General features: G+C 34.8%; 2 protein-coding genes across 2 annotated transcripts; one reads left to right on the top strand and one right to left on the bottom strand.

The window, feature by feature from the left end:
- Window positions 1–6,084: 6,084 nt before the first annotated feature.
- LOC133777989 (expansin-like B1) lies at window positions 6,085–7,702 on the top strand. The gene is made up of 5 exons (XM_062217790.1): window positions 6,085–6,291; window positions 6,398–6,504; window positions 6,656–6,837; window positions 6,946–7,078; window positions 7,283–7,702. Exons 1-5 carry the CDS (start codon window positions 6,147–6,149, stop codon window positions 7,481–7,483), a joined length of 768 nt encoding a protein of 255 aa, XP_062073774.1. The 5' UTR covers window positions 6,085–6,146; the 3' UTR covers window positions 7,484–7,702.
- Window positions 7,703–8,204: 502 nt separating this feature from the next.
- Window positions 8,205–10,817, bottom strand: LOC133777988 (pentatricopeptide repeat-containing protein At4g18840-like). The gene has a single exon (XM_062217789.1). It carries the CDS (start codon window positions 10,559–10,561, stop codon window positions 8,636–8,638), a length of 1,926 nt encoding a protein of 641 aa, XP_062073773.1. The 5' UTR covers window positions 10,562–10,817; the 3' UTR covers window positions 8,205–8,635.
- Window positions 10,818–13,235: the final 2,418 nt, after the last annotated feature.

Here is a 13,235-nt window from a genome sequence, read left to right as displayed (position 1 = left end):
TCAAGTGTTTATGACACCTACCCTAGGAAGAGTAAGAGGCTACCTCACCCATTGGCTAAAACTCCAATCATTTCCCTCTTACACATCGAATCATTATTTTTCTTTTAATTTCTTTTTTCCTCAAGAAAACAAAAAATAGCTCTCTCTCTATTTCTCTCCCCAAAACCAGAGCCTAGTCTCTCTCTACCCTCCATGGCTGCCATTTTCTCTCCAAGGAGCAAGAACACTCAATCTCCATTGAAGGAAGGAGACCTTCAAGAGTTCTAGCATTGTAAGTTTCGGATCATAGCTCTTCCTTCTCTTCTTTTCTTCTTCAAATCTGAAACCCTAAGGGGTGGAATATGCATGCATGTGATCTAATAGCCATGCATGGCATGGATCTTGTGTTCTAGGGATCAAGGGAGGTTGTTCTAGGAGGATCTTAAAGTTTGAAGCTTTTTGGTGATCTAGTGAAAACAAAGGTAAGGGTTCTAGAGTTTTTGTGTTTTTCCATTCATCTAAAATCTCCTACTCTAACACTCTCTTAAAAATCTACATGTGAAACCTATGGGGCTCGGTTTGAGGGTATAAATCCAAGAAGGAAGTTTGGACAAGCTAAGGACTATCACCTCCAAGATAGAACCATCAAAGGTAGATCTTTGGTTGGTTTTGAGTTATTTTTGTTATTGATGTTAGATTTGGTTCTATAGGTTATTTTGTTGGTTTTTAAAGTTTATTTTATGCTTGAGGGTTAGATTGGTTGATTTTTTTATTTGCATGCATGCATGTGGCTAGGGTTTTGCTAGTTGTGTTTAGTTTTGCTAGAATGTGTAAAAATGCATGCTGCCAAGTTTTCGTGGTCTGACTTCCAATGGGTCAGATCGTACCCTACTACCTATTTTTGTAGAAATAATTTATATTTTTCCATATTTCTATATGAGTACTTGAGTTTAGGCTTTTGAAAATCGAAAAAATATGTTTTCAAACAAAAGTTATGAGTTTTTTGGCATTTTGATGTAAATCTGGAAAATTTCTGGGCAGCATGCACTGCCCAGATTATTTTAACTTTTATACGGGTTTTACTAATCAAAAAGCTATGAAATTTTGTAAGATATTAGTTTAAACATGTTTAAGGGTCACTGTGAAATTTTAAAGGAAAATATGTTAAGGTATAATAGATATGATTTTTCAAAGTTTTCCCTAGAATCTAGAGACAAAACTTCTGGGCAGCAAGCACTGCCCAGATGGATTTAAATATTTGGTTGATTTTTATTATTCTAAAAATTATCAAATTTTTTATAAAGATAATTTAGATACATATAAATATTCCTGTAAAATTTCAAAACGAACTGGGCTACGGTGTAATAGAAATAAATTTTCTAATTTACCATAAAAACTTCTAGGTAGCAGGCACTGCCCAGATTGCTTTAAAAATTCGAATGGGTTTTGCCATCCCAAAAATTATAAAATTTTGAAGGGAATTATTTAAGATGTGTACAAGGACTCCTATAAAATTTTAGAGAAAAATTTGTTACAGTTTAAGAGAAATAATTTTTCTAAGTTTGCCCTAAAAACTGAATGGTAGCAATTTCGAACCTTAAAGAAAACTTGATTTTTTTACCATTTTATAAGTTAAGGGTCCCATTGCCCTTCTTTAAAAAAAACAACATAAAGATAGATCCTAGGTTATGGGTAAGAACTAGTAAGAATGGGAGTTTGGGCTTTTTAGAACCTTTAAGAGAGCGATATGACAATGTTAGATATTATTTGAAACGGATCAATAAGCGGTATTTTGGTAAATGATAGAAAACGGTAAATTTTCATAAGAAGATGACAAGTTGGTATTTTCTAAAGATATGAGTTGAGTGTAACTCCTTTTTCCTAAAACCAAAATATGAGCTATCCGATAAGTGAGTTCTTCATTTAAAGAATATTTAAATGCATGGCACGATGAGCGTGTTGCGGCAAGACCGATCTTCCTATGATACCGTTAAGACTGAAACAAAATCCGGCCTTATACACTGTGAAGTGTATAAGAGACTATAGTATAGAGTCCCTAAGAATTTATTTCATGTATCTATTGTGGAATTTTAACTATAAGAATATGTCATAGTTTAATCCGAGTCACTGTGTGGTTTCACTACAGTGTTATCTAAGCGTGAAGGCTCGCTTTTGGACATAAGGTTTCCACAAGCAAGCGCTAAGGAATCCGAGTAAGACAACTTATGATATGTTTGGCTACAACACATTAATGACTAGTTTAGATAATTGAGTTATTAGTTAATAATTTGAACTAGTCCTAGAAGGTTACTCAAAACCGTGGTCCTAGAGAATTCGCATACTCATGACTAAGGTAAGCAGTCCAGCTAGCTACCATGACAACTATGAACTCCGGCTAGCCACCGGGGAACTATGTGAGAAACCGGTTCACCACTGATGCCTGTGTGGCTAAGTCAGTTGGCCATTGCAGTATGTAACAAGTCTGGTTCGCCACTGATGCCTGTGTGGCTAAGTCGGTTGACCATCGCAATATGTAATAAGTCTAGTTCGCCACCGATGCCTGTGTGGCTAAGTCGGTTGGCATCGCGATATGTAAGAAGTCCGGTTCACCACCAATGCTTGTGTGGCTAAGTCGGTTGGCCATCGTGATATGTAAGAAGTCTGATTCGCCACCAATGCCTCTGTGGCTAAGTCGGTTGGCCATCGCGATATGTAAGAAGTCTGGTTCACCGCCGATGCCTCTGTGGCTAAGTCGGTTGGCCATCGCGATATGTAAAAAGTCCAGTTCGCCACCCGTGACATAAGAGTCCAGTTAAACTCCATGACACATAAGTAAGTTAATTCCATAATCAAATCTATATGGCTAAGAAAGTATGTCGGATTTCTCTAGGAGTCTGGGTAACTGGTGTAACTAGTTTACACCTGTCAACGCTATGGTAAGATATGTGAAGATGTATTAAGATATGATAAGCTATGCTAAGATATGTTGAGATATGCTAAGCTATGCTAAGATATGTTGAGATATGTTAAGATATGTTGAAGGTTCCTCTAGAACCCTAAGTAAGTATGTATGATATGATACGAATGACTAAGTAAGTATGTATGTTATGATACGACTGAGTAAGTATGTATGTTATGATACGACTGAGTAAGTGAGTATGTATGTTACCAAATTAGACTGTATGTATGCTTTGGGATTTTCTTAATGCAGGTGTACCTCCAGGTTATAAATTTTGTTATGAAGCATGACCATAAGTTTGCCAAGACATTCGCACGTTCTTAAATTGTATGTTAGGGTTCGGTTTCATCAGAACCCTATTCTTGGTTGATTATCTGCCTAGTTATAGTTAGTTAAGTTCTTGCTCTGTTTGTATAGTTATGTTTGTTAAGTTGTTCTTACTAAGCGTTTCGCTTACCTAGTTGTTTTGTGTTGTAGGTAAGCTCAAAGGCAAAGTGGATTAGTGAGTGCTGAAGTTTATCTGCGATGATGTACATGTGGATCGGCCTTATGGGAATTTACGTTTTGGAGATTAGAACCCATATGATAACTAATAGTTTATTTTGGGCTCATTGAATGTTTTTAAAATTATGACTCTGTAATTCACTTTTAAGTATGTACATACTTCCAAACTAGTGAATGTTTTGAAAAGTTTTTTTTATGTGGATTTTCAGTTACCTTATTTTAGAAAATGGTTATGTTTTCCGCAAATTATGTTAAGAGATTTTATGAGATGTTACATTGACGGCGGCAGGGTCCGGATCTGGGTTCAGAACTACTTCGTGGTTAGTTGACAAGGGCAAGGGTCGAACTTCATGGGTGGTTGACGACAACAAGGGTCGAGATCTGGGTATTTTTGGATGAATTTTCAGAGTTCATATTCATATGTTCTTGATTATTTTTTCTTGTGTTCTTGATGGATTGGATGTTGTTGATTTTTGACAATGAAACTTTTTTGTTTGATTTTTGGTTTGAGTTTCTGGCTTGAGTGGGAGTTTGGATTGAATGTTGATTTACATTTGATTTGAGTTGTTTCTTTAAGTGGATTCATGTGCTTGTGGAGTTTTCTGAAGAACATTGATGATGATGATACCAAGTTAAGTTTTTGGTGCTTCAATGGAAGCTCATTAAAATTTTAAAATATTTATTTTATTAATTTATTAATTAAACACATTTCAATTTTATTCTTTAGTTTTTTATTTTGTTCAGATGCGTTTTTTAAAACCTTTTAATTTAAGATTAACTTAATTTAGTTTTTACGACTTTTGGTATTTTTTTTTTAATTTTTTTAGAATTAAAATATATTTTTTCATTAATTAATTTATTTTTAAAAAATATTATGAAATAAACCACATACGTTGCGCTATGTGTTTACTGAATCAACAGTTAACGAATCTTTTAAACTAGGTACCAACGGATGCTAACAAAAAATAATTTTTGGATACTTTTGCCAAAAAAAAAATATTGGGTACTTAATCGCAATAAAATTTAAATATTGGATAATTATGACACAATTTACCTAAAATATTATTTGTACTTTCTAAAAGCATCACTTGTGATTCTTAAATTTCTGAGGTATGGGAATTTATGAAATGTTACTGTCGAGGTCCACCACTCAAATAGCAACATGCATCTTTGTGTTGGAAAGGAACTTGCATAGTATACAGTACATGATGCCCCCTCATTTCTTGGTGAGTGAAAAAAAAAACTTTTTTATGTCATTCCTATCTCCTATGTCTCTCTTAACCAATCAAATTAGCAGCAGTCATGGGCTCGGCCCACAATCCCTCCAAATGGACTCCATGTCATGGCTGATGTGGTTCATTGGTTTCCTGACTTTCCTCTACTCACGCCTATAACATAGATTATCATTGCTACCTCCTGTCTTCTCAAGAGCCTGCTAAGAAATTCAAGTCAGGTTAGTTGAATTTTTCACCTAAAAAAACGTGTTAATTGATTATATTAAAGATTATGATACAGAATATTTTACTACAAAGTGCAAGTTTTTTAAGATGACAGAAAAATACATTAGTGACTCGAGCGTTAAACTAATTCTGTGAATATATTGCAATCGAGTGCAATAGTACTTTAACGAGACATTTGTTTGGACAAAATGGCCTTTGTTCTTTCTCTTATTCTTTGATTTATTTTGAATTCAATATTGTACTTGATTGCTTTGACATTCTAAGAGCATATTTAAAATACAAGTTTAAGGCAAAAACCTGCATTGTGTCAATTATGATGAGACTAATTTTGCTTTAAACATATTTGCCTGACTCTATGTTAATTCATTTATTTTACTTTGAAAGTATGCAATTATGGTTAGAAGTTGTTTTGGCAGAAAACCAAGAACGAGCTTGTCTTGTTATTGAATTTTTTGTTGAACCAATAATATATATATATATATATGTTTACATGTATATATGAAATGATGCATTGCAATTTGCATGGGGGTGCTTCCTTTGCACTTTCCAACATAAAAAAATCACAGCCCAAGTAATCATGACCAAAAGAAAAATGAGGAGAAGCCAAACATAATAGGTTTCTCTTTGGTGCATAAGCACCTAATTTCCCTTTTCATTTCCAAATCAAGCAATTCAAATTCAATCTTTGATTTAACTCTCTGTTAGGCAAGTCAGGATAATTGGCCTGTCATGGTCAAATAACTGGAAAGTTATAAACGAGACCAAGTCTTGAGAAGGAAATCTCATTTCATTTTATACCAGCTTATCCACAACAATATGCTTGTCACATAAGAAAAGATAGCAACTTCCAATATTGTACAATGATTATCAGTGCAGTGATTGAAGTCAGCAAAAATATAGAATTGGTGTCATTAACTTAATATGAAACTTGATTCGATTAGCTGCCAAAAGTTCACACTAATATATAGTTTGAATACTTTTTGTCAAAGTTGTAAATATTAAATTATTCAACTAGGGAAGGTATAGCAAATCAAGCAGGTCAATGATTCTAGCCGATGAACACAATCGTCAGCTTTCCATTCTCACTCAAAAGGACTATTAGCAAAAGTCAAAGTTGGTATAAATTTGATTAACAACAAAATTAGTCCCTTTACATCTCTATAAATAGTAACATCCTTGTAGTTCCATGCATACCAACTTCTCCTTCATACATTCCTTTGCTTTTGTTTCATTTGTTTTATACAATGGCAACCTCTCTTATCTCTCTCTCTTTCGTTTTTGCAATTCTATTAATAATGCATGCTAAGGCAAAAGCTTCTACGTGTAGCGACTGTTTCACTCAATCCCGGGCATCCTACTATCCCAATTCTGATGAGAATGGAACTGACAGTAAGACATTTTAGAATATAGTAGCATATATTGTTTTTTTGCTGATACCAGTAAACATGCATGCTTACTTAACACTTGTTTTTCTTTGTTTTGTTTAAATCAACAGCTGGTAGATGCGGATATGGTTCGTTTGGAGCAACCATCAACGATGGACTTGTCTCAGCAGTATCTGATCTCTATAGAGATGGAGTTGGCTGTGGTGCTTGCTATGAGGTGAGTCTGAATCCAAACATCAAATCAAAAATAATAAAAACTTTAAAGCGCTACTAAGTCATGCAAATATAGCGATATGCACCTAGATTTACAATATTCATTTTAACAAGGAAATATAGATGAACTTAATCATTTTGATCTTCTTTGACAGGTGAGATGCAGTAACAGTAACTATTGCTCAGACAAAGGAGTTACCGTAGTTGTAACAGACCATGGCTCAGGTGATCGAACAGACTTCATTATGAGCAGTAGAGCCTTTCGTCGAATGGCTCAAACTACTGATGCAGCTTCATCTTTGATATCCCTTGGTGTGGTTGATATCGAATACAGACGGTAAGAGCTTGTTAATTGTTCAAAACATATACTTCCCTTCCCTTCTCTTCCCTCTCTTTTATGAAACTAAACTAATGGTGTTCTTTCTCTGTCTTTGTCTATAAACAGTGTTTCTTGCAGCTACCCCAACAAAAATATCACAATTAAAATAGATGAGAACAGCAATTACCCTCACTATTTTGCTTTTGTCATATACTATCAACAAGGGAAGAAAGATATCACTGCTGTGCAGCTTTGTGAGGTAATATTTCACTTCCTTGCCAATAACTAAAAAAAAAGATTATTTTTATCAAGCAGTTGTCGACAAATCCATATCTCCTCTCATGTCCTTGTCCCATAACTTCTAGTTAGATAAACTTGAATCTACAGATATCATATCTTTTCGTCATCTGCATCATATGAACTTAACTTCAACTAAAGAACACTGAGTTGATATTTTGTGCAGACTCAAAATTTTGTCTGCAAAGTATTGGATAGGAGTCAAGGATCAGTATGGACAACAAACTCACCGCCAAGTGGAGCTCTGCAAATAAGGATGCTATTCAGTGATGATGAAGATGAGTCTTGGGTTGTCCCTGTGAATAACATACCAGAGGAATGGAAAGCTGGAGAAACATATGATACAGGAGTTCAAGTGAACCTGTAAATCATCTGCAACAATTTTTTTATTATTATGTATTCAGCAAGTAACATAGAATAAGTCCCTGATTTGCGCCATTAGTAGTTGTAATAGTGTGCTTCATTTTATTAATTAAATTTCTTCGTTTGCAAAGGTGTTATGCTATAAAAAGAGTCAGTAAAGTCATGAATGTAATCTTTTTGTGATAAATTAATAAAAAAAATCAAGCTATCCTTCTAAATGTGATTAATTTTCTTCTCTTTTTTTTTTCATATGCTCTTTGGTACAAGTAGAGCTCTGTAATTTTAGCTCTTAATATTCTAGATCGTGAAAAATGAGAACTGTACCAATGGAAGTTGCAGATTAAGTACAACAGTGTTGTTTACAGCAGGGGAAAATAAAGGGTAAAAAGGTAGCAGCAGTGTATCATATATAGCATCAAAATGGAGGGAATCTACAGAATGTCAGAGAAGCTAAGCAAAAAAAAAAAAATTGGGTTATTCAAGAAAACCAGTGGCATCTTAGCCCAAATTTTCTCAACTACATATATGCAGAAGAAGCATATAAGAGCTGCATATGACAATGTCAAGAAAAACTGACTCTTAAAAGGAGAAATTTAGTGCAATCTTGAAAATGAAGCCGGTTTAAAGGCTCAACATCAACAACGCATAAAGTACCACTAAGCCTATATGGCAATCTAACAGAGCAATCAATTCAACAATTCAAAAACTAGAACTCCTTAAAGCAATAAAGAGAAAATTCATAGTTATATTAACTGTCGTTAATATACAGCAAAGATACCCGACAAGCTGAGCCAAATACAATGATAAATTATTTTTTTCACAGTAGATCGACTTGGTCAGGGAAATGCAGATAAAATTGCCAGTAGCAAATATGAGCTACAAAGTTTAAAAAACAACACATGTTTTATGTACATGGCCACGAAGTTTTCTTAATAAACTGATACTGGTTTATTTGTTTTGCCATCACTCTGCTGGATATGCATCCAAATTTTCTGTCTCGAATGCATATATATTTTATTATTTTCTCCTACCAACACTGACTTCCTTTATATGGTCTAGCCTACTCAATATTTTCTCTCTCCAAAAGTTCTGTATACATCCATATTCTACTTGAAGGCTAGCTCACAAAGAAATATCATAGAGCATTTTCTCTTGATTAAGTATTTAGACTCTCTAACTCATGAGCATTGCTACGAGAAAATTTCATCTGAGCACCCATTTCACTCAACATTGAGTACATCATGCTTCTTCTATGAAGTGAACCATTTTCCAGAGAAGATTCAGACCCAACTTCTTCAATGTGGACTGTGCTTCTCCCTTCTTTCTTTTCTAAACTATTTTCTGCTATCATTTTCCTAACATGTTCAACATCAGCCCATTTCCCTTCTGATGCATATATATTTGACAACATCACATAGGGTCCAATATCTGTTGGTTCCAACTCAATTAGCCGCTTGGCTACAATCTCCCCAAGTTTTGAATTTGAGTGGGTTCTACAAGCTGAAAGTAAGGATCCCCATAAGGCTGGTCCTGCCTCCATTGGCATCTTTTTCATAAGTTCTTCTGAATCTTTCACCAAACCAGCTCGGGCAAGAAGATCAACCATGCAACCATAGTGTTCAACCTTTGGTTCAATATTGTAAACTCGTTGCATAAGATCAAAATACCACCAACCTTCCAAAACCATTCCCGAGTGTGTACATGCAGACAAAATACAAATAAAAGTTGCATCATTTGGCAAATGGCCTTTCTTTTCCATCTCTAAAAATATTTCTGCGGCTTTTTTTCCATTTCCATGCATACCATACCCCATGATCATGGAATTCCAGGACACAACACCCCTCTCATGCATCAAATCAAAGACTTTCCTAGCCATGTCCATATCCCCACATTTTGCATACATCGTCAACAGTGCAGTAGAAAGTAACACATCTGGCTTAATCCTGTTACATTCAATATATGAATGAACCCACTTTCCTTTATCAAGTCTTCCCAAGTTTGCAGAGGCGGTAAGGACACTCATTAGAGTAGCTCCATTTGGTTTTGCCTCTCCTACTTCTATCATATTATCAAACAATCTCAAGCACTCATTATAATCCTTACTGCGAACATATAGAGCCAAGATTATATTCCAGGAAACTATGTTCTGCAAAGGCATCCGTCTGAAAATGTCAAAAGCAGCAGGAACATTCCTCATCCTTGCATACCCATCAATCATACAGTTCCAAGAAACGACATCTTTATCTGGCATAATGTCAATCAACTGTCTTGCAGCTTCAACATCTCCCATTTCCACATAACCCCCAATCATAGAATTCCAACTAAAAACATCTCGTTCAGGCATTACATCAAACAGATTACGTGCAACACTGAGACGACCGTTCTTCACATAGCCATAAATCATGGAATTCCAGCTTACCAAATCTAACTCAGGCCCTTCATCAAACATCACACGAGCATCCCCAACTCTACCATAAAAAGAGTACACATGAATCAACGAGTTGCGAACAAACAAATCCGATTCAAGCCCAAATTTCAGAATCCGGGAATGAGCTTTTTCCCCTTCTCTCACAGACCCAATTCCTGCGCAAGCCTTCACCAATATAGGAAAAGTATAGTGATTGGGAACAACACACTTCCCCACCATTTTCTTGTAGTAGAAGCTGATAGCAGAATTTGGGTCATTCGAATTGACATAGCTTCTCATAATGGTGTTGCAGAGAAAAGCGTCGGGTTCCTCAATGCAATCAAACACGTTAATGGCACGAGGTACAGTCTGGGGAGCAGAGCAAAGCTTCTTAATAGCTCGGCTCGCGGCAAGAGAATTTTGAAGAAGACCAGAGACAATGAGCTGGGTCTGAACCTGGTTGAACTCTCTGAAACCATTGCAAGAGTCCAAAGCTCGGAGAAGAGGATGGGTGAGCTTTAAAATGGGCAATCCTTGGTCATTCAGTTCTTCATCTCGGTCGATCCAGAGCCGTGGAGAGGGTCTGGAGAGGTTTATCTGAGATTTGAGAAGCTTTTCGAAGGAAAGTGATGACAAACGAGGTGTTGATTTCGACGGTTTAAGTCGTTTGGACATCTCTCCTTCCGAATTGTGTTTTGGCGGCAAAGCTTCTTCTGGTTGACTTTGATGTTAATTTTTTCAGTTCACACCTTCCACGTGTATATTTACATAGGACATACCTTCTTCTGCTTGACTGGTACTGCAAGCAATCTTAACCATTTAAATGTAATAGGAATGCATTTGACCGATAAGAATCATTTCACATATTTAATATATATTGTAATTTAAAATAACAAAAAATTACAGGGGCATTTAGGGAGAACCGGTTAAGTTAAGGTGTCTTCTCTCTCATACACTCTCTTCTCTCACTCATTCACTCTCATTCCCTCCCTTATTTTCAGAATCCCATTTCGGAGCTCGAAGCAAAAAAAAAAAAACCCACCTTCTTCGTCGCTGTGTGGGCACCTTTGGACCAAAATAATAAAGGTGAGTAACTTATGTTCTTCGATCATCATCATCATCAATGTCATGTTATTTTGTATCAAGTTTTAATATTTTTGGTCATTATTAGTAAAGTGTGTTAGTTTTCGTGAGTTATTATCAATGTTAGGGCTTTTAAGTTCATCATAATACAAGAAATAATTTATTTAAGTTTTTTGGTTTGTTAATAAGATTAACTGTCGTTTTTCGTGAGTTTGGTTCCTCAAGCACCATTTAGAGTTCAAGTTTCACGATTATTCTGAAAAGGGGGTTAATAAAAAATCCAGGTCTAGTAAATATATGTTAAGGTGAGATTTATGTTGCTTAATTTTGTCTCTGTTAAGTGAATTTATTTAGGTATTTCACGTCTCTATTATGTGTGATCAGTGTATCTTTATTTTATCATTTCTTGAGTTTGAAAACAGAATGCATTGCATGTGTTTGATAAATTGATTGAACTGTCTCATATATAAATTGAATAGTATAGTAATGTTGGAAAAGAATTTAGTAATTGTCTTGGTAAGCTATTAAAATTTTTCGACTTGGCATTTGTATTGCCTGATAATGTTTGATGTTTCTTTGATTGAGAGTACATTGCTTATAATCTTCTACTGCATAAATTATAACACAACCGATATTTGAGAAGGTAAAATTATCACTTAGTGTCAAATATTTAAACACTTATAGTGCAAGCCAATTCATCATTGTTAGCTTTATTTCTAGTTTTTTAAAGGAGAGCAAAAGGTTGGATACCATGTGTAACGCCCTAATTTCTTATAAATTATTCAGTTTACAACATTAGATCATAATCATAAACATTGCTATTTTATTGAATGAAAACTTTAAAATAAGTATATGGATCCATGGTTTTACAAAAATAAAATAATTGTCTTTAACATATTAAAATGAGCAACATTAAATAAAACTTTAAAAGAAAACATTCTTTAATAAATAGGTCCACTTGATCTTCCTCGACTATATGGTCTCCACGAGTACATCATGAAGCTTCTAGGTCCATTTGCCACCGGCCTTTCTATCCTTAATTGTCTGAAATAACAACATCATAAGGGGTGAGCTTCTAAGCCCAGTAAGGAAAATAAAAACAAGAGTTAGTCATATAATCATATAATCAAACATATCATAAATTTCACAAGCGTCATAACAAAACATATTTATACTAATCATACAACATCATAAAACCCTAGGTCACATCATAGCCTAAGTCATAATAATAAATCAAAATCTAAGTCATAATCATAATCATAAATCATAAATCATAAATCATAATCTAAGTCATAGTCATAAACCATAATCTAAGTCATAGTTCATAGTCATAAGTCATAGGTCATAAGTCATAATCGTAGCTATAGGCCATAGATCATAATAAAAAGTCAGATATAATAAAAAGATAAGTGTTTATACAGGGGTGGCAATTAAGCCCCAGACAATAGTCTGTCATACACCGGACATCAACTTAGGTCTGTCATAAAATTTTGACAACCGAGCCTATCGGACATAGGTTCGTCATACATCATTGGACACCTTAGGTCCAGCCACACTTATCATTTTATTGTACCTGAAATGTTAGGTCATACAAAACATAAACTAGGTCATAAACTAAACTACCTAATTTTCCTTACCTTGAGTGTGGAGAGAAAAAGAAGGAGAAGAGATTGTTTGCCATAGAAAATGTCCAATCAACCTTAAATACAACATAAGATATTTATGCTAGAGCCTTATAAAAAAAACTATGCTTTCAAGAATTTTCTAAACTTCATAAAGTCATACCTTCAACCTAGAATCAAAATGATGAAATCTTGAGTCTTCTCTCTAATGTCTATCTCCAACAACAACACCAAGAGTTTGGATACTTTGGTAGATTTTGGCTATATATAGGCTTGATGGGGTTCAATATTTCGGCTATAATAGGGTTTAGAAAGGCAATAGTGTTTAAGGCCAAATAAAGAAAATAGAAGAAAAAGATCTCGAGCACTATAAGGACTAGTGTTTCAGCTATAGCTATGTAGAGTGTTTATGGCAAAATGTAGAGAGCTTTTGGGACTATGGATTTCAAAATTATGAGAGGTTTTTTAGATCTTTTGAGTGTGAGAAAAATGGTGAAGGGTAAGTCTCTATTTATAGGCTTCAAACCCCAACTCTCTTCCTTGATTTTCTCCACATTATTCAACTTAAATTTTAAAAATTAAACCTTCCCTCCACTATATGGTTTTTTTCAGCCTAGTATTACTCCCTTCTTGTTGCTACATCA

The sequence above is a fragment of the Humulus lupulus genome, chromosome 5 (genome assembly GCF_963169125.1).
Source record: "Humulus lupulus chromosome 5, drHumLupu1.1, whole genome shotgun sequence".
In the NCBI taxonomy this organism is placed as follows: Eukaryota; Viridiplantae; Streptophyta; class Magnoliopsida; order Rosales; family Cannabaceae; genus Humulus; species Humulus lupulus.
The sequence above is the reverse complement of the archived record's forward strand: the minus strand, read 5'-3'. Positions and strand labels throughout refer to the sequence as shown.